General features: G+C 38.8%; 1 protein-coding gene across 4 annotated transcripts in view; it reads right to left on the bottom strand.

Annotated features, from left to right (window-relative positions):
- Positions 1 to 280: 280 nt before the first annotated feature.
- The window catches only part of setd1a (SET domain containing 1A, histone lysine methyltransferase), a 29,913-nt gene continuing 4,752 nt past the window's right edge, over positions 281 to 25,441 (bottom strand). For 2 of the 4 annotated variants that reach the window (XM_021473973.3, XM_021473972.3), the window contains exons 7-21: positions 23,735 to 25,427; positions 20,381 to 21,382; positions 20,108 to 20,296; positions 16,923 to 17,010; positions 16,642 to 16,805; positions 14,953 to 14,989; positions 14,602 to 14,806; positions 14,465 to 14,517; positions 12,817 to 14,150; positions 11,328 to 11,718; positions 10,962 to 11,140; positions 8,148 to 8,258; positions 5,352 to 5,471; positions 5,092 to 5,229; positions 281 to 1,810 (exon numbers count right to left, since the gene is read on the bottom strand). In XM_021473973.3, coding sequence (XP_021329648.2) covers positions 1,637 to 1,810; positions 5,092 to 5,229; positions 5,352 to 5,471; positions 8,148 to 8,258; positions 10,962 to 11,140; positions 11,328 to 11,718; positions 12,817 to 14,150; positions 14,465 to 14,517; positions 14,602 to 14,806; positions 14,953 to 14,989; positions 16,642 to 16,805; positions 16,923 to 17,010; positions 20,108 to 20,296; positions 20,381 to 21,382; positions 23,735 to 25,427 — 5,878 coding nt within the window. In that variant the 3' untranslated portion in view covers positions 281 to 1,636. The remainder of the gene's footprint in view (positions 1,811 to 5,091; positions 5,230 to 5,351; positions 5,472 to 8,147; positions 8,259 to 10,961; positions 11,141 to 11,327; positions 11,719 to 12,816; positions 14,151 to 14,464; positions 14,518 to 14,601; positions 14,807 to 14,952; positions 14,990 to 16,641; positions 16,806 to 16,922; positions 17,011 to 20,107; positions 20,297 to 20,380; positions 21,383 to 23,734; positions 25,428 to 25,441) is intronic. The other 2 variants (XM_073944588.1, XM_021473974.3) reach the window with 1 other exon arrangement.

Here is a 25,441-nt window from a genome sequence, read left to right as displayed (position 1 = left end):
TACAAGAGAAATATTGCAAATAATATTAAAACTTTAAATCAAAAGAAAAAAAACAACAAAAACAAATAACTGAATGATAGGTATGTACAATTATTTTCTTGCAATGGGAAGTAGGAAAAGGATGAACATATTTACAGACTAGAACCAGTGTGTTTCTACGAGAAACAAACACCTCTACAATATTTACATGTAAGCCTTTTTAACTTTTTTGTCCTTTTCAGGGTTTTTTTTTTCACGGTTACACTTTTGTGGATCAGTTTTTACTGAAAGACTGCAATAAATCTACATATTTTACAACTCTTCCTCGCAAAGGAACAGAATGCTGGCAAGGCCCTCTGATAAAAGGGAAAAAAACAGAGCAAATAGGTAATGTCACATCAACATATGGCAGAGCAGAGAGAAGTGGAGAAAGAAAGAGAGAGAGTCAGTAATACGAAAGGACAGAAAAGAAAGAACAGACACGACCACCCATTCTAGTGAGTTTTCACACAAGCACTTCTCTCAGGAGATCTGGGACATCTATTTTAAAATATGCACAATATTTCTGTATCCTACACATTTCTTCTAACTTACGTGGAAATACATTGTACGAAAGGGAGTTATTAGTCCCCAAGTCGACACTTCAACTTAAAACAAATGCCCCATTGCTCCACGATTCCTCAGTGGTCCATAAAAACATCAATGGCAAAAGAAACCCGATGAATAATTCCAATCTTATGCTAAAATATCATGTGCATATAGTTCAGCACACTCAAAACGACGGCCTCAACTACCCTTGCTCTTCTTGAATTGCTAAAAACTATCGATGAAGTGGGTATTGCATAACGCAAGGGGTGTGTTTAAAAAAATAGTAGGTTCTTGATAACCTCTATGATAACGGTGCGTTACAGTGTACTGGCATTGTAACAACTAATTGATGAAAAATGTACAAATAAAACAGTAATGCACAACGTAACGACTTACAACACTGAACCATATAAGGTGTAGACTACGTCATACTGGAAGGGGGGAAATTTATCAATAATATCGGTTCAGCTGCGAAGAAGTTTTGTAGAGAAACATGTGCCATAACAGCCCCATATTAAAAAAATATACAGAGGTGCTTCACATACAATGATGACAGGACAGGGACAGATCTGACCTAAACGAAGGCATCAGAACGAGGATAATAAATAATAATAAAGTATGATTACTCTCTCTCAACAGGGGTGCTGCAATATGATGTTAAATTCATGTTGTTAAGCATGTCTTTAAAACTGCCCTTGAAACAAGGCCCAGCACTTTAAGGTGGTTGCTGTGCACAAATGAGAAGAATATGTGCGTGTGTGTGTGTGTGTGTTCGGTTGGTAGACAGCTGCAGTTCAAAGCATAGAGCACGGCAAAAACAACACGCAGCTGCAACAGGTGGAGCAAAATTAGATAAGGGCCTGGTCTGGAGGACAAATAAACAACAAAACTATAGGTGGGAGTCGAGGTGCTGCGGCAGTGCTGAGATCCCATTGACTCTGGGCTGAACATCAGTGTCTGTATAGAAGCCCTATCACACACACTACCTACATTGTTGTGTGCTCGGAGGAAAGTAGCTTGTGGGCCAGGACAGTTGATTGGCGAGAAGTGTATCAGGAGTAGGACACTTTCAGTTGAGGGTTCCTCTGCAGCTCTCTGTACCACATAGACATGGGATTTTGTTCTCTTCGATGGGGAACTTGTAATCGTATGTGATCTCCTCATTTACACCAATAGGCTGCTTGGAGTATATCACGATCTTCTTCTGGGACTCGATGGTGATCACTTTGGCGTAGCAGTTGGGCTATGAGAGAGAACAACAAGTTGTGAATAAGAAGAATAAATTTTTTTATTGTTATGTTGCTCTTTTATAGGGGATCTGAGAAATGTTGAATGTTTCATCTCTTTCCTGCATAGCGCGATGGGGAATGATTTCATTCCATGAGCTTATGTCTAGTTGCTTGGGGGGGAATTGCCATTGTGATGCCAATACAAATTCCATTCACAGATGCAGCAGAATCAATACATGGATTTATTTGGCTTCTAGAAGGTATGTGAAGCACTAAATCAGTTAATCCTGAAGCTACAGGGCAGCTGAAATGACAAGGGGACATTTACTACCAATATCTGGAAAAGCAGATAAAATTTAGAATCATTTAATTTCGCAGAAGAACTCAAAAGTAGATGGCCCAGAATAATCCAGTGTGAAAGGAGAGATGGAATGAGATTAGGCATGAGACGATAACCGTTTTCAATATATACAGCGGTTTGAAAAAGTCAAGGTTTTAAAACCTCAAGATTTTCAGCAATACCGTTCCTACGGTGTTTTTGAAACAAATGAAAACAGCAGAAGTCTATAATTCATTTAGCCTGACATGTTTACGGTTCCAAAATATTTTAAATGTTTCTTAACATAAAAATATTGTGCTCAAAAGAGAAAAAAAAGTTTTAGTTTTTTTACCCAGACATTCAAAAATAACTTATTCTAGAGCAGTAATCACGTGAAATCTGAAAAAAAAATTTTTATCCAAGGTTATCATACCATCAGAATCCTATACCGGCCCATGCCTAAATATGATGTGCAGTTATATGCTATGATAGTGATATTTATAAAGATAATAATGGAGTTCATTAGTGCTGGTGCAACATTTACAAATGAATAGTACACAAACAATAATATGACATCATTCTGAGGCATTGTGTAATTTGGTTTATAGCTACTCATTGACAGATTACATGGCATACAGTCAACAAGTGAGGTATAATTAAACATCTGAGCTTTCATGAAATACTTTAAATGAACTCAGAGCGGTTATAGCTGGTGCTGTTTTAACTGAACTAGAAATGTATTGATTGATGAAGAGGATCAGCACACGACTGGAACAGAATATGACATATTTTCATGAAGTATAATTTATGCATACATTTCAATGCTGAATCAAAACAGCCTTTCTTCACCACTGTTCCCATTATGTATTAAAATTGTATTAAGTTTAGGATTTTATAGAGGGACAAAGTACACAGCTTAAGCACTCAAGTAAAAGTACAGATATCCTTATAAAATCTTAATCCAGTAGCAGTACAGAGTCAAAGAGCAAAAGCACTTGATTTTTTTTATTTACTTGGGTACTAAAATAAAAGTATTTACTGATGAGCGTTTTTTTAGCAAGAGCGTTAAATTACCAAAACTTGTATATGAACTCTCAGAGCAATTATGGCTAGGGATGGGCATCATTAGGGTTTTTAACGGTATTACTACTTATATCGATACCACTTATTGGTTCGGTATTTTAACAGGTCTCTTATCTTTACTTTTTGTAGTTTTAATTTTTATGAAAAATCAAACAAACAAACTGAACAGAATTAACAACTCTGTTTTAATATTACGTTTTGAATGTAAAACAAAACAAAACCAGTAATTGTAAAATAAATAAATACATTTTTCCTGCAAAAGAATGTATAATGGTTTGACGGAAAATGACTGTATTTTTAACCATTCTTTTAGAGAAAAATCAACATATCCCTGCAGTTGAAAATACCCTTTTGAGTTGAAAATGCAGTTAAATGAGATGATGTTTATGTTTTTTCGTGCAATGTAAAAATAAGCTTTCTTTACTAAGCATAGTTTATTATTAGCCTATTCATAGGCTATATTTAAGGCTATATAAGCTTATAAAAGCATTTTTATCTGAAACATGAGCATTTCACATGTGAGATTGGTAACTGTGCAGACGAAGTTGGTCAGTTAAATTATGCTATTGTAAGACTGGAGACTCACTCTGAACGAATCATTTGAATATAAAAATGTGACCCGATCTGGCAAATTGAGTCAGAAGTGGCACCGTTCAGGCCAATATTGTGAAAGAACTACGACAAAAATTCATAAAACAGACATTGCAAAATAACCTCGCAAAGTTTTACAGTTCAGATCATTTAATAAAGGTATTTAAATTACTATAAAAGTCATTTAAGGCATGAACTATTGACTTCAAGGTCTAGAAAATTTTGAAATGAACATTGCTTTTCTTAACTCATGTCATTTTCTCTAAATGTTATATAAAACCAATCAAAAAACTTAGAAATGTATTTTGTCCAAACATACATAAACGCTGATCATTTGTTAAAGGGAATCTGTTTCAATCCTCCTGTCAGAAATAGCAGTGCTCTGTGTAAACAGGCTAGCAAATCGCTTCAGAAAGATTCAATATTTTGTAGGGTAGTCTAATGTAGTGTGGATGAGAATCACATGAATGATCAAAATGTTTGACAGCCTGTGTCTGATGCTGGAAAGGTTAATAAGGCCATGTGTTGTTGTGAAGCAGTGCGTGTGGAAACGCTTAGCATAAATTGAGATGACAAGTTAGCCAAAACACATGACTTTAACTGGAAAAGGTTGTAAACTTGACGGAGAGCCGTGTTGTTTATCATTTGATGAAGATGTTGTTTACGAGTTATGTCTGTTTATGGCCTCTCTCACCGAATACGAGATTTATTTTAACCCAATATTTAACAGTTGGAATCTCTGTTATGAATACTTTAATGCTGTTAAAAATGTAGCACCTCTGTTTAATCTTTCTGATTTTAGTAAATCTTTGTAAAAGTGGCTTTAAAAATATTTAAATAAATGCATATAAATAATTTGAGGTTCAGTCTGTTTTATAGCATTTGTATATCTAAAAAATTAAAAAATTAAGTTGTAAAATAAATAGTTTATGCCTTTAAATGCAAAGATTTTGAAGGATATCAGAAAAAACCTTTTCCTTGTGATTTTCTTTTGGAAAAAGAGGGCAGACAACTTCTTCAAAACCATTGAAGTTATGAATTTGAATAGGATATCTTTTTAAAGTCTTCTCTTTCCCTTCATTTTAATACCAAAAATAACAATTTTAAAAAAATGTGGGTCTCTATGAGTCATTATGCTGGATCAGGTAACAAATCTCCTCCAGTCTAATGCAATCCTCATATTGAGTTTTTATAAACATTAATTAGCATAACAGCTATTCACACTGGGAGGGTCAGCAACATGTTTATCACTCGAGTCATGTGGTATTTGAGATATCAGAGTGTCATTAGGAGGGAACTTACTGTGCAGCAGTGGTTAATAAACCGAGCCAAGTTACCACACTTTGTGGCATCAATGATAGTGTCATGGTCGACACGGAATAGATAACTGCTCCCGATGCCTTCCTGGGCATATCGCTTCTCCCGATTATCAGCCACCATCTACACATGGATCAACAAACACAATCCATTAGCACCGATGCATCAACAATCATGTATTACTCATAAGGAACCAACAAACATCTTAGAATATTAATTGGTTACACATCTGCTTGACTGCTCACCTGTCTGATGCTCTGTCCCACATATTCAATGACCATCTCGTCAGCAGCAATGGGCTCCATAGCAAACAAACCCCATTCGTGAATACGGCTGCGGCCAAACCTCAACTTCTTCTTGCGGAACTGCAGGCAGATCATAACAAACACGTATTATAAACAAAGACCATGCAAATATTTACAGGGCTGACCATGTTTACAAGCACATTGGGAACCTTTCCTGAACATTAACTGGAATTTGTCTATATGCAGACTAACTGATCCCAAATCAACCTATTTTAAGACCTAGAATAAAAACATGCATGTAATACTTAAAACTTTAATGTGAACAATAACAAAATGCACAAGAAAATGCTCAAGGAAATAGCATTTATCTGTAAAAATACAGTAAGAACATGCCATATTACACGCCATGCCTACATCACAGTTTCTCATTTAAAACCTTTAGTTATTGCTGTTTTTTTTATCGCAGGTTATAATTGCAATAAAATGTAGGTGAATTATAACAGAGCAAATTTTTTTGTAACCCTAGCAGTGCTGCGAGTTATTCGTTTAATCATTTAAGGCAGGGGTCACCAAACTTGCTCCTGGAGAGCCAGTGTCCTGCAGATTTTAGCCTTAACCCTAATCAAACACACCTGAACAAGCTAATCAAGGTCTTACTTGGTATACTTGAAACATCCAGGCAGCTGTGTTGAGGCAAGTTGGAGCTAAACCCTGCAGGGACACCGGCCCTCCAGGACCGAGATTGGTGACCCCTGATTTAAGGTGACATGCTGACTGACTGACAGGGCTGCACGATTCGGGAGGCCAGCAAACAAGACGTTGCTTTCAGTTATTATGAACACAATTTCCATAATTATACTTTACTTATAGTTAAGTGTCTATGGTTCTGCATACAATTACTTTATCTTTCCAGAGTTTCTAATTCTATCAATACAATTTATCCAGGTCAACTTTTTCAATAACTTTCCTCACCGTTTGTGGAGTAACGTGACACCGCTCTGTTAAGGCTCAATTACACTTGTTATATTATTAGGATATTATACTTCTGCCAAGGGGACGAGTTCAGTCCGGCACAGCCTTCGCATACCCGCGCATCTGGCAAAAAAGTTTACTTACACGTCACATAGGCACATATCGCAAGCTTTGTGACTGAACGGTTTGGTAGCGATGCGACGGTGGGTGGCGCAGAAAGCCACATTTTAGGCAATGTGTGTCTTCATTTCAGTTTAATTTCAGCATTGGTAATGTGTGTTTACTTTATTTTTAAATGATGCACCCTTCATTTAGAAATCTCTCACTTGTAATATGTGAGCATATTTACTGTACAAAACTTGTCAGTGAGCTATGAGGGCAAAAACACTAAATAAATAAAATAATTGTTCATCATTCGTAATCAAGTTAAAATTTTGATTTTAGGCCAAATCGGCCAGCCCTAGCTCCTGGTCAACTATAATTCAGACTTAACATTGCATGTCATTAACGATCCACACATTGCAATATTGATGCTAAAATGGGCAGCACTACTCACAAGTGTTCACTATTGCTTTGTCTATCATTACAGATGATTTGAACTATACTCAGTAATTGTGTATCCTAAATCTTTTTATTTCCAGATTTACTTACACTACAATCCACCACACCTGTTCAAACACTATTCTTATGGTGGGAGTTAAAACAGCACAGAAAAATCGCCCATTACTTCTAAATCATTTTGATGGAAACATCTTGATTACATTATAAATGAACTACAAAATACCAAAATCAAGGCAGTGTGTGACCCCTTTATACAACTACATAATGAACACTGATTAGCAGCACACTAAACTTCACAGTGGAGCATTCCTATCTATATTTTTCCTCTACCCAATTTTTTCATCTGCTTCTAGAAACCACTTCAATCACACAGAGCTGCGATAAATACACTAGTAAATGGCGGTGTTACATTGGAAATCAGATACATTTAGCAAACTGATTAAAATCTTGCTTTACAGTAAAACATATCAACAAAAAGACCCACAGGATAGCCTTTGTGTGACAAACCGCCAAACATCTGCTTTATAACAAATCCCCTAAACACACGTCCACCTATTCTAAACATGGAGTGAATTATTCATTCTTCCTAAAAAATTGCATGCCATCAAAGGGATAGTTCAGCCAAAAATGTACTTTTATCTTACTATTTACTCACCCTTAAGTTCTGAAGCTTTATCTGAACACAAAATAAGCTATTTTGAAATATGCTGGGAGCTAGTTGCCAATGTAGAACAAAAAAAAACCAAATATTATTGAAGTGCATCTAATTTTGTGTTTAACAGAAGAAAGAAACTCATAAGTGAAGGCGAGTAAAAAATGAAAGAACTTTCATTTTCTGTGAACTATCCCTTTAAAAAGGCTCTAAGATAAGAATGGTCTTTAAAGGAACGTCTTTTAACTTTAATCATGTGAACCCAATCTCAAACGGTTAACAAAGCACAGCACTACAACACCCACCCATAACCACTGATAAGCTCAGCCAGGCAGGGTCAATGGCACAGGAGTCACAAACTATACAACACTGTGTGTAGGGTATAGATTAATCTAAAAAGAGCACAAAGACCTGCTGGTGAATGTACCCACAGATGCCAACAACCCTGCAGGCATGATGACATCAAATTTTAAACAAAACAAATCAAGGAACTACAGCACTGAATAAAATCTAAAGCGAGCTCTTTAACCTGAAGGAGACGTGAGGTCACTGCAATCAAAGTGTTGATAACATGAAGGACAAGGCTGTGTCAACAGACTGAAGAGACTTACCTTGAGCTGGTTCAGTTTTAACAGGTCTGAGTCCATCACTGCTGGAGTGCCGATAGCACTGAGGAGACGCCGCTGCTCTGAGCGCCTTTCAGACAGCACACGATTTGAGCCCTGTGAGAGAGACGTCAACAGATGGATACAAACTACTGACCCAAACTATGTGCTGAGAGTCACTTGACGGCAAATAATCACCCTCTTAAAATTATTTAAGTAGCACAACTATAATATGTACATTTAAATCTGACATGTCTTGACAATAAAATTAAACCTGAATAAAGGCCCGTTCACACCCAGCATGAGAACTACAAATGCCCCGTTTATCCGAGTGGTACAGTTTGGTACACTTTTGTGGCTGTTTCCACTGTCAAAAGGCGTACCGAACCGTACCATACCACTTTTTTGGCACCTTTTCGAAAAGAACCAAACACGAGAAAGGGTACCTAGTGGTGGAGCTACACGCGCAGCTGAACGCTGATTAGTTACAGAGATGAGTCACGAGCTCGTGTGGAGCTAGCCAGAATGAAAACAAAGGAACCGCCATGTTTATATACAGAGCCAAGAGATTACACTAAAATATAATAACGAGCCATGGATGACCCGAGCTCAAACAACCCTTGTCGTTGTCTTGATGTACAGACACAAAGCCAAGAGGAACAAAATCTGCCAGGTGCTGTTGTTGTTAAACGAGTGCGAGCGGTTTCCGCTTTCTTCCGGGAGCTCGAGATCGCGTCTATATTTGATATAACGAACTTCTTGGGCTGATGATAATAAGGTGTGCATGATTATTGAAGTGTCTTCGTCATCTGATCCATTCAGAAAGAAAAGATTAAACGCAAGAGTGAAGCGCGAACAAAGGAGAAGCCCGACAACACATAGAAGCAAACTGTTTTAGCAACCTGAATCACGAACAAACTGCCATGTTTATCATCGCCTTTTGGACCATTATGAACTCAGAATGACAGAATTACTCTCTAACAGAGTTTAAATGTGCTGGTGATGATTAAAGACACAGATGAAAGGTTTGCACTGACTGTGGGCTGTGTTGCGTGTTGTTTATGAACCTAAATAAGGACTTTTATGTATGCTTTGTGTAGTTTTCTTTAGTTGGTAACATATCCGAGACTGTAAGGGGCTGTATGTGTTCATATGTTGCATTTATTTTGTTTATTTTATACAATTTGCAAACGTTACAGTAGGCTATTTCGTGCTGTCATTGATCTGCAGTTATGATCAAATCATGTTCAAAGAAAGGTTAGTAATAAACATTTATAAACAAGTATTTATGTGTATAAAACATTTGTTTTATGAAAACTTCTGCTCATATGATGGGTGAACGACCTGTACGGCTTTACTGTAAACATTTATTCGAGCGAGAATGACGTCGACTGAAACTCTGTCGTACACCACACCCACCAAAAGGGTACCCTTGGTAGTGGAAACGCAAGCCTCATAAAGGTGACTCGTACCGACCCGTACTGTACCATTCAGTGAAATGAGCCAAAATATATGTATAACAAAAAAAATATGTGCATCCATAATTTTGAATGATGGGAATCTGTTTATTTCATTTTATGATTTTTATTTGGCATTACCCCCTGTAACCAGCTGATGTCCTCAGTCTGCTACAAGCGCATCTGACACGTGAATCTTTATTTAAAATATATGAATCTAATCTAATTAAATTAGCAATCATAGTGAGTGTGGTCATGTTAAAAACTGTTTTCCCCAGCATTTTTAAAGGATGCAACACAATCACACTGAAACTAACACTGGACACTTGAGGTGCTTTTATTTTTATACTTCAATTTGCTAGCCTGGCTTGCATAAATTCCATGTAATTTTATCATTCTTTCCCAAGCAAAGCAATTGTTTTCTAGAGAGACATTATCTTTAAACAATCTTTAAACAAAAGAGTTTAACATCAAGTTGTGATTCTCCACAGTGGCGTCTGTAGCTTAAAAATGCCTGTAGCCTTTTTATTTCAATGGATTCTGACTAGTAGTCAGTGTTTTATCATGTATGTCTCCTTTGGTGCAGTACGGTATGGTTTAGTACGTCACCTTCATCAGGCTTTTGACTCCACTGCCAAATGGTAACCAACAGTACCCTTTTGGTAGGCAGGGTGTTTGACAGAAAGTTCGACATCATTCTTGCTTGAAGTTCAGATATCATATGAGACACTTCTTACTAAACAAATACTTTAAATACATAAATAATTATGTATGAATAAATGTTTATAACTAACCTTTGTATGAACAGGATTTGATTATAGCTGCAGATCAATGATAATGCAAAATGACCTAACGTCTGTGATTACATAAAATAAATAAAACATTGTTGACACAAAGATATTTAAAGTCTCTAAAATGTTTCCTGTTACAAATAAAAAATACCCAAAGCATACATTTAGGCCTTATTTGGGTTAATAAACCACTCAAAACATATACAGTGAGTACAAACCTCTCATCTTTATTCTTTACCAGCACAGGTAACGTTAACATCTTGTTAGAAAGTAATTCCATCATTCCAGGTTCATAATAGTCAAAAAGGTGATGATAAAAATTAAACATGACAGTTTGTTCAAGTTTTAGGTTGCTGAAAAAATATTTTACGATATTAAACGATATTGTTTCTCCAAATCTTAATCATTATAGCTGTGGTCTGTACTCTGCTGTTGTTTTACATTCAGAACGACTTTTAGAATGATGTCTTTATTGTTATCTTTATAGTTTTTGTGCTTTGGTGTGAACGGGACATCATTAATAACTTTAATGTATATTTGAGCTGAAAAAGGAAAAGAAAAGCTGAACCTACTGCAGTATCGTAGTCCCCAATTTCCCGCAATGTCACCGGCTGGTCAAGTTCAAGGTAGACGTCCTTCTCCTTGCGGCTGATGGCATAGTAGCCTTCACTACGAGCACAGCCGGTGACGTGCTCTCTGAGCTGCCCATCTGCTGTCTTCTTCTTCCGCCGGGGGTTCGGGATGTTGGTGAGTGCAGGAAAAAGGTTAAGGAATATACCTTGGAAATAAAATCAACCGTGACAGCAATACGTCTTGACTTTAAGCCATTTACACTTACACTTAACCAAAATCTATTTTAATGACTGTTGGCTTATGTATGGGCACTAAAAGCTTTTGATGTGGTTTGCATTTCTGTTTTTAAGCAGTGGTAAGGATATTAGTATGAGGGACCCAGTGTGTGTCATTGAGCCAGTCCGTGCCATGATCATCCTGCAGCAGTTTCTCATAGGTGCTCTTTAGGAGTCTCATATCTTCCTGGTCCAGGCCAGAGTTCCAGATGTCATACAAGATGGTCATCTGCTCAAACTCGCTGCGGTTCTTGTAAGAGGGACGGGGTATAGGCAGAGATTCAGGCGTGTGTTTGGGTCGCCTCTGGGTCGAGGGAGTCAGGCCAGCTTCCTGCAGGAAAAGGCGTTCGCTTTTTCTAACCTCTTCTTTTTCAAACTCCAGCGATCGCTCCAGACCGAAGTCAGAGTCTCCAGAGTCAGAGGTGGAGCTGGAAAGCTCACCAGATTCTAACTGCTCCACATCCACATCTTCTTCAAATTCCTGACAGCACAGTATGTAATTAAAATATTAGGAAACAGACTACATGCACACAATGACTAAAAAGGGGGTATTTTGACACTATTTTGGCACACTTAGTTTTACAATGCAGAACTATGAAAAACAGTTCTGTGGGTTTGTTGGAAAAACTGTTACATCGCAACAGCCTGAAACTCGCAAAAGGCGCAACCATGGTGAAATTAAGTATGAAGTGGCGGTCAACTAAAACCACGAAAGTTTTTTTTTTTTTGCAAACTATGAGTGATGTTGCAATGTTCCTTATACAAGGATCACCGTTTGGGAGACCACTTGAAACTAGACTTTCAAGTTATTTAAATGATTTTATATACATTATATACATTTAATATCTTTAAGGGGACAATACAATACCTTTCAAAAGGCTCAACACTTGTTCATTAAATTGATTTAACATTTTACAAAGACTTATATTTCAATGCTTTGTTAAAAAAACTGCATATATATATATATATATATATATATATATATATATATATATATATATATATATATATATATATATATATGTATGTATGTATGTATATACATTATACACACACACACGCATATATATTGCTTTAAGAATTGGTATATATATATATATATATATATATATATATATATATATATATATATATATACACCAATTCTTAAAGCAAAAATTAATTAGTGTAATTAGGCAAGTCATTGCACAAGTAGTTTCTTCTACAGACAATCAAATATATATATATATATATATTTTTCTAGCCGAAATAAAACAAATAAACCTTTCTCCTGAAGAAAAAATTTGATAGGAAATACTGTAAAAAAATTCCTCTGTTAAGCATGATTTGGGAAATATTTAAATATAAAACAACAAAATTCACAGGAGGGCAAATAATTTTGACTTCAACTGATATTAGTTTTAAATAATTGTGATTACAATTATTACCCAAATAATCACGATTAAGATTTTTCTCATGATTGAGCAGCCCTATAATTTAGAATGGCCGCTAAGCGATGTTACAAAATTGTAAATGGCCCTTCATAGAAAAAAGGTTTCCCAGCCTGGTCTATACTAAGAAAAATGACAAAAGCACAAACCTCTAACTTCCGTTTCTTCTGTTTCTTGACCTGCTTCTCTTTCTGTTTCTTTGAAGTCTGTAGTTCCTCATTCTCTTTGTCCTTCCTACTTCTCTTCTTGTTTTTACCTTTCCCCCTCTCCTCCAATTCCACCTCTTTGCTGATCGAGCCGGTCCTCTTGTATGGTGAGCTAAGGGTCTTGGTCTGCGTTTCCGCCGCCTCCCTGCCATCACACAGCAGGTCCAGATCCCCATATAGCTCTGGAGCCTCAGCCCTGGCAGCAAGAGCTTCTCCGATGACCTCTTCAGGAGCTTCCTGAACCCCGTGCTGATTGAGATCTGCAGGAAGCAGGACGGTGGAGTCTTGTTTCGTCTTCTTCTGTGGAGGCGTAATGTGTTGAGGTGCAGGAGTTTTAGAATAGTTGTGCTCCTGCATGACAAATAGACCCTCTGGATCCAGTAGTGGTTGGCGTGGGTGCGGGGCAAAGAAGTCTCCCTCTTCTTCCTCCAGCTTGTGCTCCTCTGCCTCGTCAGAGGTCTCAGTTTCTTCTGAGTCAATATCGGCCTCCGGGTCCATCTTGAGCGCCACATCGGCCAGAACAGAGAGGTCAGGCTTGGGGGCAGAGGCAAGCTGCAGCAGGCTGGACACTCCCAGCTGTTCCCTGAGTTTCAACCGCTGCTCCAGCTCCTCTTCATCCTCGTCCTCTTCCTCCAGAGCAGGATGAAGATGAGAAGCTGATGCCGACTGGCTGAGTGTCCGAGGGCGACCACGTGCACGGCCCTTTTGTGTTGTTGGCAATGGGACGGGATCCTCGTAGGCCATTTTGACCATGGAGGCATGGTCGAGAGGGAGATTTTGGACCGTGAGGCAGACAGGCGCAGGGGGTGTTCGGGGAGAGTCTTTGCCACGTTTGGTTGAGTTTTTGGGAGGGGGAGTTTGTGGGGATGGAGGGGGACCTGGACTCTTTTTGGGCTCATCAGGCCGCAAGGAACGCACAGGTGGAGGGACGGTAAGAATGGCTGAAGGAGAAGCAGGGGAGGTCAGGGCACTGCTTTCACTGGGACGAGAAGCAAACGGAAGGAGCATCGGGACGGGCTTAGAGGAGGCAGAAGGAGCTGCTGGTGTGGGTGTGCTTACAGGAGACACGGATGGAGGAACATCTGAAGCTTGTGAAACAGGAGAGGGAGATGGAGAGGAAGCAGTAGATGACTGAACGGATGGCTTGACCTCGCTTTCTTCCATTGAGAAAGAAACGGTCTTGCGCCGTTTCTTGAGTGGGGGAAGGAGGAGAATGGGTGAAGAAGGACGAGGGTACGGAGAAGATGGAGGCACAGGTGTAGCTGATTTCTCTTCTTCTGGAAGTCAAAAAATGTATCAAATTAACACAAAAATTTAACACTTTTGAAAATAAGAAAAAATGCCATCATTTCCTCACCCTCATGTCATTCAACTTCAGTATAACTTTCCGCAAGTGATGATATTTTACAAAATACTGGCGATAAACGATTTCTTTTTCAATTGACTTTCATAGCACAACCAAAATACAGTTAATGAGAAAGAAAACTAGTGCCAGTTCATAAACTCATTTGCTTTCCGCAAAGGAAATATTAGAAGGTAAGAAACAACATGAGGGTGAAGAAATACTAAACTTTTTCTTTGTGAAGCTAACCTTGTTTGTCCTCTGGAGTGGTCACTGATGGTTGGTCTAAACTTGCTTTGTCCCTGTAAAACAAATTGGAAATGATTCAACTTTAATGAATCTGTTCATTGACATAACTTTCTTTATGGCCTCATAGAGGGACACACCTTTCATCCTTTTCTGTGTCTACCGCTGCCACACTGTCCATCGTAGACTCATCCATTGTGTCCAATGACTCGCTCTCTGCAGCCTGCTCACCTTCCTCTTCATCTTCCTCATCAGAAGAAGAGGACGACGCTGAGGAGGATGATGAGCTCTCAGAAGAGGAGGAAGAAACACTCTCGTCATCACTGTCTGCACTAAGGGCTTCATCTGAAAGACATGAGCAACACAGAAAACAGTTAGAAACCAAAATAAGCATCTAAATGATAAACAGATAAAGTCAAATAAGATGTGCATAGCAACGACTAACAGACCAAAACAAAGAGCAGTATGCAAGACAAACAACAATTTCATACCTTCTGACTCATCCACTTTGTCACTGTCTTCATCCTCCTAAAAAACAAGTCACCAGTCACAATAATGTAAAAAACATGTATGGACTCATCTGCTGGGAGCTATATGCAAGTGAAAGAGAAGAGCTGCATAGCAATCCTCCACAGCAACTGAAAGAGAAATGCTGCCATCTAGCCATTATACAATGAAACAACAACCAAGAACATTATATAGCAAAAAATATTATTAATCATTTTAACAACTTTGTCACTGCAGTGCTGGTGTGGAAATTAATACTTATAGTGATGTTATCCAATTCACCACTGTATCTAATTTACATTCATGTGAATGGTATCAAGTTATATTTTCTTTTATATAACTGATTTATTTATTGATTTACCATGCGTTGTGGCTACAGTCTTCATCAGTTCGTGTGCCTTTTCATATCAGCTTCTATGCTTATTCATATATTTTAATGTATTATATTGAGTTTTGATTCCTGCTAAATTGTATTTCATGTTTTTTTTAAACAATGACAAAAAGCTTAAACATCTTTACAATTTTTAAATGTTACATTAAAAAAGTTACTCAAATTAAAGTTTCTCAGACAGATTCATGAACAATTATAAAGTTATTGTTAACCAAATCTAATCAAAATAGTTTTCATTTACTGAAATTAACCTGAAAATTAGACGGAAAAGTTGTGATTTAAGTAAAAAAAAAAGCTAGAAAAATATAAAAAGATGAAATTAAATAATAATAATAATAATAAAACTCAAATAAATATTGAATGTTGTTTTATTTCTTTACGTTCCCCAGTTATCAAATGAATAGAATCAAGGGCTGCACAATATATAGTATCAGCATCAATAACACTATGTACGATTCTGTAATGGTCACATCGCAGGATCTGCAATGTACATTCAGGATTATAATTGACAAGGGATGCAGTGGTTAAACTGTTCCACTATAAACAGTGCTTTATTTTGCCATGGTTAATTAATCGTAAAGGTTTCTCAACACCATGTTTCTGCACAGAACAAAAACTATTATTTTTATTTATTCTTATTTTTATTTTATTTTATTACAAAATTATTTTAATTTAATCTTTGTTCTTTCAATTATTTTTTTGTGCAAAATTATCATGTTTAAATAAATTAAATTAAACATTAAATTAAACATTTGTAGCTCAAGGTTAATTGTAGAGTATTATTTTTCACAATGAAAAAGTTATTTATTTAAGTTATAAATTAGTTATTTTACATTTGATTAATATGTTCCCAAATAGTGTTCCACTCCCCAGAAAATTTTAACTGTTTATTTCCTTTGTATTTGTTTGCTCTGTTGTACTTAAACTGCTATTTTATGCACAAATCATCACAATCAATCTAAAATTAGGAGTTCCAGCTATTCAAGTCATCTCGTGACATTGTATTTATATTGCAATATATAAATCACAATACAAAAAAATTATGCAATGTCATTTTTTTTTCCAATATTGTGCAGCTCTAATAAATTCTTTGCTGGTATATAAAGAATACCAATATACCACAGCTGAACAGATCAGGTGCAGCATATTAGTAAGACAACTAGCCTCTGGAAACCTGTACTCAAAGCACTTTCTTCTTGATGCTTGGGTTGGAGTACTTCAAACCAGCCCGTGCCCACTACAGATACACAAAAAGGACAGACCTAACGGCAAACAAACCAACCTTCTCAGAAGAGGACCCATCTGATGTCTCTTCTCCTTCGCTGTCCAGCTCGTATGGCTTGCGTGCCTTGGCTCTGCTCCTCCTCCTGGCTGCTCCTCTTTCTGCCACACGTCGCTCCTCTGTTCTTCCGGCTGCAGCGTCGGCAGATTTACCCTGATAGGAGTCTGAGAAAGAGAAAAATATGACAGAGAGGTTACATGTGTTCAATTATGTAACCTTAGAAAAAGAAAACCTGATGGAAGGCAATGGGAAATTATTAATACAGCTCATGTGGGACATACCCTCATCTTCTTCATCTGGTGGAGTAGAAGGTCTGGCTCTCTTCAGCTCATCACCCTCCACAAGCTCCTGAGGCTCTTTCCTCTTCACCTGGAGAACACATTCCTCATTAGTAATCATTTAGTTACGAAGCTTGACAGTATCACGCAACTTTAGCAACAATGGACATCTGCTTGTTACAACTGAGAACTGGAATATAGAATGAGGAATATGAGGAATATAGAACTGTATAAATTAAATGCCAAAAAAAAAAGAATCCCCATGGCCAACACCATTTTTATAAAGTTAAATAAAAAAACGGAACACACAGTTTGACATTTAATATCTGTTAAGGTTGGTTTATACTTCTATGTCGAGTGATTGGCGTGACCCACAGCGCCTGCCCTATGCATAGTCGTGCATTTATACTTCTGAGAGCTGTTTGTGTTGCTCTGCAATAACACTTCTGAAACAATAGCTGGCAGTAGGCATGGGACGATAACCTTTTTCAAGGTATACCACGGATTGGGGAAGTCAAGATTTTAAAAGATATCCAAAAATGCAGTTTTAAATTATAAAGAAATCTGTGTTTTTGAATCTATTAAAGTCAGCAGAAGTCAATGATTTATTTGCTCCAAAATAAAATGTAGGGGTGTAACGATACACTCAGCTCACGATACGATGTGTATCACGATATGATGTTCACGATTCGATATGTATCACGATATTTTGAATAAAAATTTAAAATTAAACTGAAATGCAAATTTTACCAAGTAAACTATTTTTTATGTATTTCTTTTGTTTCAACTTGTTAAACTGAACCTTCTTTAAGAAAATAAATTAAACAGGCCTGTCTCTGGAAAATAAAACAATTTAAAAACTTCTTAAAAATATTATTGAAATGACAGAGACAAAATTAAGGAACAATTTAAGTAAAGGTGCAAAAAAAATAAGCTTTCTATTCAATTGAATTTAACAGTAAGAGCTTAAGGCTTTGCTTGGTCACTTGCGTTTTTTGTGTGTGCAAAAAAAAAATCCACATTTCCAGGTATTTAATTCATATTTAATTAAATTCATTTAAAGATATCTCTAATTACAATTGTGACAAGTCAAAACTCATTTAGAGATATCTGCAAATATTTTTCAATGGAAGTCAATGGAGGAATATGACTAGTCATAATATATGTGCAGATATCTCCAATCTGATTTTGTACTAGTACAATTGTAATTGCAGATATCTCTAATTGTCATTCTGAATAGTCAAATTATAATTATGACTAGTCAAAATATAATTAGAGATATCTCTAAATATTTTTATGGATAGTCAGAACAGAGGTTTAAATGCTAAAACGGCTTGCCATACACGCGCGTCTATCAGTCCGCCCTCTGTAGTAACAGCTCACGGTCAGCACACGTCATGTGTGATTTTGCGGCGGGAACATTATATGAAGACAGAATGATATTTTAGGGTGAATTGTACCTTATAAATACAGTATGTGACTCTTTCAACACCATTAGGAGGTATCCCTGTCGCTGTGCAAAGTATGTAAATCACTGTGAAGACTTTAAAACTTAGGATGTTTGACCCAGTATGCGTGTCAAAAAGCGGACAAGTCTAAAGCAATGACTGTACAACCGAAATGTTGCCAGACGTCTGATTTTGAGAGGATGTGCCATCCTCTATTTCAACTCCACTCATCTTGGTCTGCTAACATTACTGCTGCTGCAATCTGAACTCACATGCGACAGCAGGTGGAACGTAGCTCACGTGCAAACAGCTCAACTAATAAGAGAAAACGGACGTCATATCGTAATCAAATCGTCATAACGCCACGATGCATATTGTGACATTTTTACATCGCAATAAATCGTACAACGATAAATCGTTACACCCCTAATAAAATGTGTTCAAAGGGGAAAAAGTTTTAGTTTTTACCCAGACAATTGAAAATAATATACATATTTTTGAGCAGTAATCACAATACCGAGAAACCGTGATATTTTTATCCAAGGTTATCATACCGTCACAAACCAGCCCATGCCTAGCTGGCATTGAGGTTTTTTTATGTTCCTCTGTGCTGAGTTCCTTAGCTGGTGTTTTGTTTTTTCTAAACACTACCCTAATGTACGAGTAGCTGAAACTCGCTCATTCAGAAGCATGAACCGGCAGTAGTGCAACAACTTTAATCAAAAAGTAAAAACAAAACAACAGTTTCCATCTAGAACTACCCCACTGGACTCGACACTTGTTAACACTTGCTTCAACAGGTTCGCGCTGCTCTCTGTCCCACTGCACCTGCACTGATCATAGCTACCATCCAACCAATTACAGAGATTGCAGACGTTTTTTGACAGGTGCACGTCAGCATTGGCGAGGAATATGTGACCACGCGATGGTTGTGCCAGAGCATACATGTGTGCTTGACACAGAAATACAAATCAGCCTTCAAAGTGCATGCATCCAACAGGATGCCGTATAAGGAGATCACTTTGTAAATTTATACACTGAAATGTTATTCCTTAAAAACACAATTTCATATATAAATCAGTATGTCTAAAATTAACGATTTTAAAATTATTTCAATGACTAGCCCTAGAAAAATGACAAGGTATTTGGTTTTGTTTAAATAAGGATTTGTATTAAATATAGTGATTTTTGGCCTAAAACGATTGGGGCTACTCATTTGTAAGTCACTTTGGATAAGTGTCTGCTAAATTAGCAAATATACAAAATGTGCACAGTTTACATATTCAAGAAGGTACCAACAAAATGACATAAAAAAACATTCTGGTAAACTACAGTGATCCTTTTTTCTATAATAACTGCTGTATACATATACATAAAGATACAGGAAAAAATACAATTTGTAGGTCAGCAGAAATGAGCTAAAACCTTTCAGTATAAAAAAGCTAAACTACAGTTGCCCATTTTAAGTAGAAATATATAAGACACACATACAAGAAAGTGTAGGCACATCAGTGCTCTGTAGTTTTGTTAATATAATTCTATAAGTCTGTAATTAAATAGTGCTTGAAGAGTGTTCAGTAGAAAAGTGAGTGGATTTTAGAGCCCTGCAAGATTGATTTGAGAGTTTGATAGGATGGCCACTAGGGGAACAACAGTAAACAATTATACAAGAGTATAAGTGGCAGTGAAAAGGCAGAGTAAACGTTCAATGTTTCAGAGTTGGGAAATAAAATCAGGCACCTTGAAAGAAGGCAAACGTAATGCCCCCCGCAGGGAGAAACCCTCCATGCCTCCACTCTTAGCCCAGTCTACCAGAGACATGAGTGGCTCTCTAGGTCGATTGCTTGTTGTCATCGTCGTCGTCGTCTTCTCCTCCTTCTTCTCCTCCTCACGCACCACCGCAACTCCTCGCATGGCTGTCTGGAATGGCTGAGCAAACGACAGCAATATTTGACACAACTGATAAACACTGAAGGTCATTCAAAACAAGCATTAGGAAAAGTCTGTTGTTACCTTAGCTTTCCGCTCCTTGCGGTCCCACCACTCATCAAAGGTACCAAAAGCGACATTCTCCACCATCTTGCGGTTGAGGTCCCTCTGCATGATGTTCTTCATCTCCTCGATCAAAGCTGCCAGAACCTGCTGCACTACAGCCTCACAAGGGTTGTGGCCCATTATGGCCATCTGGTCGCCTGCCGCTCCATACAGTTCTCCATCCACGCCGGGCACTGCGCCAAAGCCAGGAGGAGGATAGTGGGAAGGAAACTGTTGGGGCAGTAAGTGAGGAGGCCAGGGGGTGTGTGGAGGTGGGATGGTGTGATGGTGGGGAAGCTGAGCTGCATGAGGGTCTGGGTATGCGTACGGTAAAGGAGGAGGGATGTAGCGGTGGTCCTGATCATAATGGCTGGCAACATTCCCATCTTGGTCCATGTACGGGTGGTGAGGGTGGTGTGGCGGTGCATGCGGAGGGGGTATTGAATGAAGGTGATACGAAGGAGGATATTCAGAAGCGGGCGGGACTTCTGCAGGTGGGGCTGCTGTGCTGTTGGAGGAGGCCATTCGCATCTGGTGGAGACGACTGAGCATGTGTGTCTGCATCTGGAATGACATGGGCGCTCCTCCACAGTACTGGCTCATGAGCTCCATGGAGCTGGCATAATCGTACATGTGGTGGGGCAGCGGAGGAGGGTACTCGGGGTGCAGCTCCATGTGTGGAAGTGGAGGAGGTATGCCAGGGGGTGGAGGGGGCTGCAGGGAGAAGCCGGGAAGGGGTGGAGGAGGGAGGTGGGGAGGGTAAGATGGGATGGGTGGAGGTGGCATGGTGGCGCTGAAGTGCTGGCTGGTGTCAGGGGCAGGGCTTGCAGAGGGGTCTGTGGTTTGGGATGGGAGGACAGTCTGTGAGGAAGCTGCTGGTGAAGAGGATGAAGAAGCTGCGGGATGGGATGTCGCTGTGGTGATGGTGTTGTCATCTTCGTCAGATATTTCCATATCTTCACCAGACGAGCGAGGAGACGGCTGAAGGCAAGAGTATGTGAGGGTTACATGTTAAACACACTTTGGGGGAAAGAGACATTCACCAGCTAGAAACTAATTCAGTGCAGCACTGAAACCGAGAAACAGAACCAAGAAACTGCACAATGGCACATGACAAATTAAAACGTTTGTAAAAGCAAATGGTGTGAAACAACAGACAAAAAAATTTATTTAACCTTAAGTCATCTTAAACCCATAAGACCTTGCAGAATTATTGCACAAATTTAGATATTTTAAAACAAAAATAACTAAGCTCAAGTACACTTTCTTTTTCCAACAGTCATGAACTTTTTGAAGAGTTAATGGATTTTAAAACATTACAGTTGTTCCAAATTTCATAAAAACTATTTTCATTTGTTTTTGAAAATTAAAGCAGATCTTGCAAGTAAATCATTATTAAATGTCTTGGATGAACAGACCTTTTAATGACAACCAGGGTCCTACTTCCACACTTATTTTGAAATAAAAATTGTTTAGGGTTATGAATGGCAGGAAAAACCTGATGCTAGAAGCAACTATCTATATGATGATAAAGCATAATTACAAACGCAAAAAAAAAAAAGAGAGAGAGACAAGCGCTTTTTAAAAACGAGATGAGAGAATGCCAGGGTGCATAATCAAACAAATTAACATAAAACTCAATGGTTTGTTCAGTATTGCTCAGCTTATTGCTGGACAACTCTGACTATGAGTTGGTAACTCAAATCTCCTTTAAAATCTAGGTCTCAAGAAAAAAAAAACATCTGAGATCCATTGCATAATACAGTCAATGCTACTCAGTGCTTTGAATTTAATGGAGCTAATTTCGTGACTTAAAGAACAAAGCCGCTCATGGAGCAGTTGGATTATCAAGACAACTGCCATAAAAACCCAAAAATGTCTGAAGACTTCTCACACCTTAAAATGTTGAATTAATAGAGCAAACATAAATTTAATTGCGTATTATTACAGTGCAAGACCTGCCATTAACTAGCTGCAATCCATTAAAGTGTATGGTTCAGTGTATAGCCAAATTGAAAATGACACCACATCTTATTAATCTTTACTATGTGCACTGCACGCCATACATCGCAAAGGAGATAACATATGTCTCATGGAACAGAACAATTTTTTTTCTATAAAATGTTCTAATTTTAATATACTCAAATCACGGTTTTTCAGCGGCTGTCGAATGTGCTTTCTTACATCATGCATCATAAGTTGAGTTAGAAGTCAGTTTTCGAGAACATGCATTCGGCAGCAACTAAAAGACTGTGATTGGAGTATATAATTTAAAACTTAAACAAAATATTGTTACAAAAACAATCAAACGACTTCACAGCATATGCGTTAACTCCAGGCAACAAATGGGTTGGATTAATGTTGTTGAATTATAATGAACACCATTATACAGCAAGGAAGAGCCAGGATCAAATTTTATTTTAGTAATAAGCAAAGAAAAGATTTGGTTGACAACTATGACTTCCATTGAAATCTGTGTGTTTTGGTACAACACATTAAGTATGAAAATCTTGTTTTCATTATGACCAATAACAGTTTATAACATTAAACACCTTAAAAGAGTTTTTTTGAACCAAAAAAGTCTGACACCAGGTGTCCGTTCTTCGTACCTCGCTTAAATGATCTAAGATGATTGGGCAAATCCTAGATCTTTTAATCTTGATAGCTGATTTCAGGCTAATTTAGTTTATTCAAACAAGTACGAGTATTAGATTAAAATGTCTGGATAAACATCTGAGATCAATGCGTGTGTTGTGAAGGACAAATCTATCGATCCTTAAAATCATAATCAGCAATGCAAGGATTAGCTTACGGTACAGCAGCGTAATGACATCATCATTTCCATGTGAAAAAAATTACATAAAATTTGTAGTAAACAGTTTGTTAAATATGAAATACAGTAACCTTCCACATTTGCTGTGGGCTGCTGGCTTTACACTTTCATGTGTCAAGAGTATTTAGCAATTTATTTAGTTTTACATTTAGAGAGAATTATCTTTATTATCGTAGCCTAGGCCAATTCAAGTTTCTTAATAACTGGCTGTTTATTAATTTTGCATCAAATAAGCATTTTGATATTCGAAAACGCGTCTGCAACTTTAGCGAAGCATCAAATCATTGGCTTATTATCTGTCAAAACGTGTGCATGACTGCATAAATTATTATTACTTTCCTCAAAAAAAAAAAAAAAAAACAATGAATCTTGGCCATGTACATTATCATACACAAATTGTACTAAAGCTGGAGATCCTGGATATTTAAGCACACTTAAACACACATTTCGTTTAAGAACAAAGTGAACAAGAAGTGCATTAAATAAAATGGGACACTCACCTGTGCTTCACCATTGTAGGTGGGTGGTGTATGTGGAGCCCTGTGTGTGTCAGAGGTTGTGTGCTCTTCCTGAGGTGGAGGTATTTGGCCCTGAAGAGACTCTGACACTAAACTGTGTACAGTGGGAGTGGAGGACGCCACCTCTGGTGGCGTTTTCCTTCCTTCCCCTACACCACTAACTTGCCTTTTGCCCCTGCTGCGCCGTCCATCTTTCTCTCCTCTCCTCCTCTGTTGACCTGCCTCCATCTCTCCTTGTCTCTTGTGACTGGGTCTTTCTCCACCATGCTCTCGGAGTTTGTTTCCACCATCTTTGCTGTTCTCTGATTTTCCTCTCTCTCTGACCTCATCCTTCTCATCATCCTCATCATCTGAGGCAAGGAAAGAAAACTTGGCCTTTTGTTCCTTCAGCAACATCTCAATACGTGAGTCCAAGCTGCTGCTGTGGTGCATGAACGGCAGGCTCTCATTGGTGGAGTCAGGCTCTGGAGAAGAGTCACGCTGTGGAGGAGGCGGAGAGAGGGATGCCGTGGAAGAAGGAAGATGGTGTGGCAGTGAAGTGGAGGACGGGGAGGTAGATGATGATGGGATGGAGGCGTGGGGAGGTGAGGAGGTTGGAGGTGTCCGAGGTGGAAGGGGCGGGGTGCTGGGATGGCGTTTGGGTTTGGTCCATTGTTCTTCTCTGATGGGACTGTCCTGACCGAAATCAAGCGAGCTGAGTGTCTCAGCCACAGCAGCTGCAATGACAGAGGCTGGCGGAAGGGGAGGCGGAGGCGGTGGAGGCGCCAGGGGTGTATGGTGTGAATGACCACGATAGTCATTGTCCATGCTTCCTCCCATCCCAAAAGCCCTCTCACCTGCACCTTGCTGGGGACGGAAGGCCGACGAGGGCTCCAGCCGAGAGGAGGAGGGTGTGTCGTAAGGGGACAAGTCTTTAGATGAGGAGAATCCTCCAAATGAGGAGGTAGCAGAGGGAGGGGAGAGACTATTGGAGGAGTGGTGGCTAGAGTTCGAGTGGCTCCCATAACGTGGATCAGATGGGTTGAATTCTCCATCTCTATCTCGCTCCCACTCCCGGTCTCTGCTGCTTCTTCGTCGACTCGAGCCTCCTCCGCCACTGTGGTGGTTGTGGGAGTGATGGTGGTTCCGATGCCTACTGTGATCTCCTGAACGTGAGCCTGAACTATCCCGCCTGTAGCCCCTGCCGTCCCTGTCCTCTCGCCGGTCAGCATGATGCGAGTGGTGTGCATGGTAGGTTTTGGAAGTGGAAGAGGAGTTGGTTTCTTGTTGATATGGGTAGGTGGAGCGTCTGGAGCTTATTCCACCTCCATAGCGCCCTCCTCCAGAGTCTCTCTCCCGATCCCGGTGTCCCCTTTCTCTGTCTCTCTCTCTCTCCCTGTCAGACAGTGGGGGTTGCTCAAATTGAGGTGGTACAGGTGGATGTAAGGGCATGTGCATCCCTGAACCACCAGCACTGGGATACGGATAGGGAGGTTCATTAGGTCTGAAAGGTGCAGATGCAGGAAATCCAGGCCGACCCCTCTGGAACACATCTTGTGGAGGTGGAGCATGTAGGTCATCATGAAAGCGAGGGGGCTTAAACCCTGATGACGAGGAGACCGCTGAGGAGGAGCAGGAGGACGATGGAAGCATATCCTGCTGGGGGAAACTCTGAGTGCTGCTATAGCCACCATGCCTGAAGAAAATACA

Source organism: Danio rerio, chromosome 3 (genome assembly GCF_049306965.1).
Source record: "Danio rerio strain Tuebingen ecotype United States chromosome 3, GRCz12tu, whole genome shotgun sequence".
Classification (NCBI taxonomy): domain Eukaryota; kingdom Metazoa; phylum Chordata; class Actinopteri; order Cypriniformes; family Danionidae; genus Danio; species Danio rerio.
This window is presented reverse-complemented; position numbering and strand designations above follow the sequence as displayed.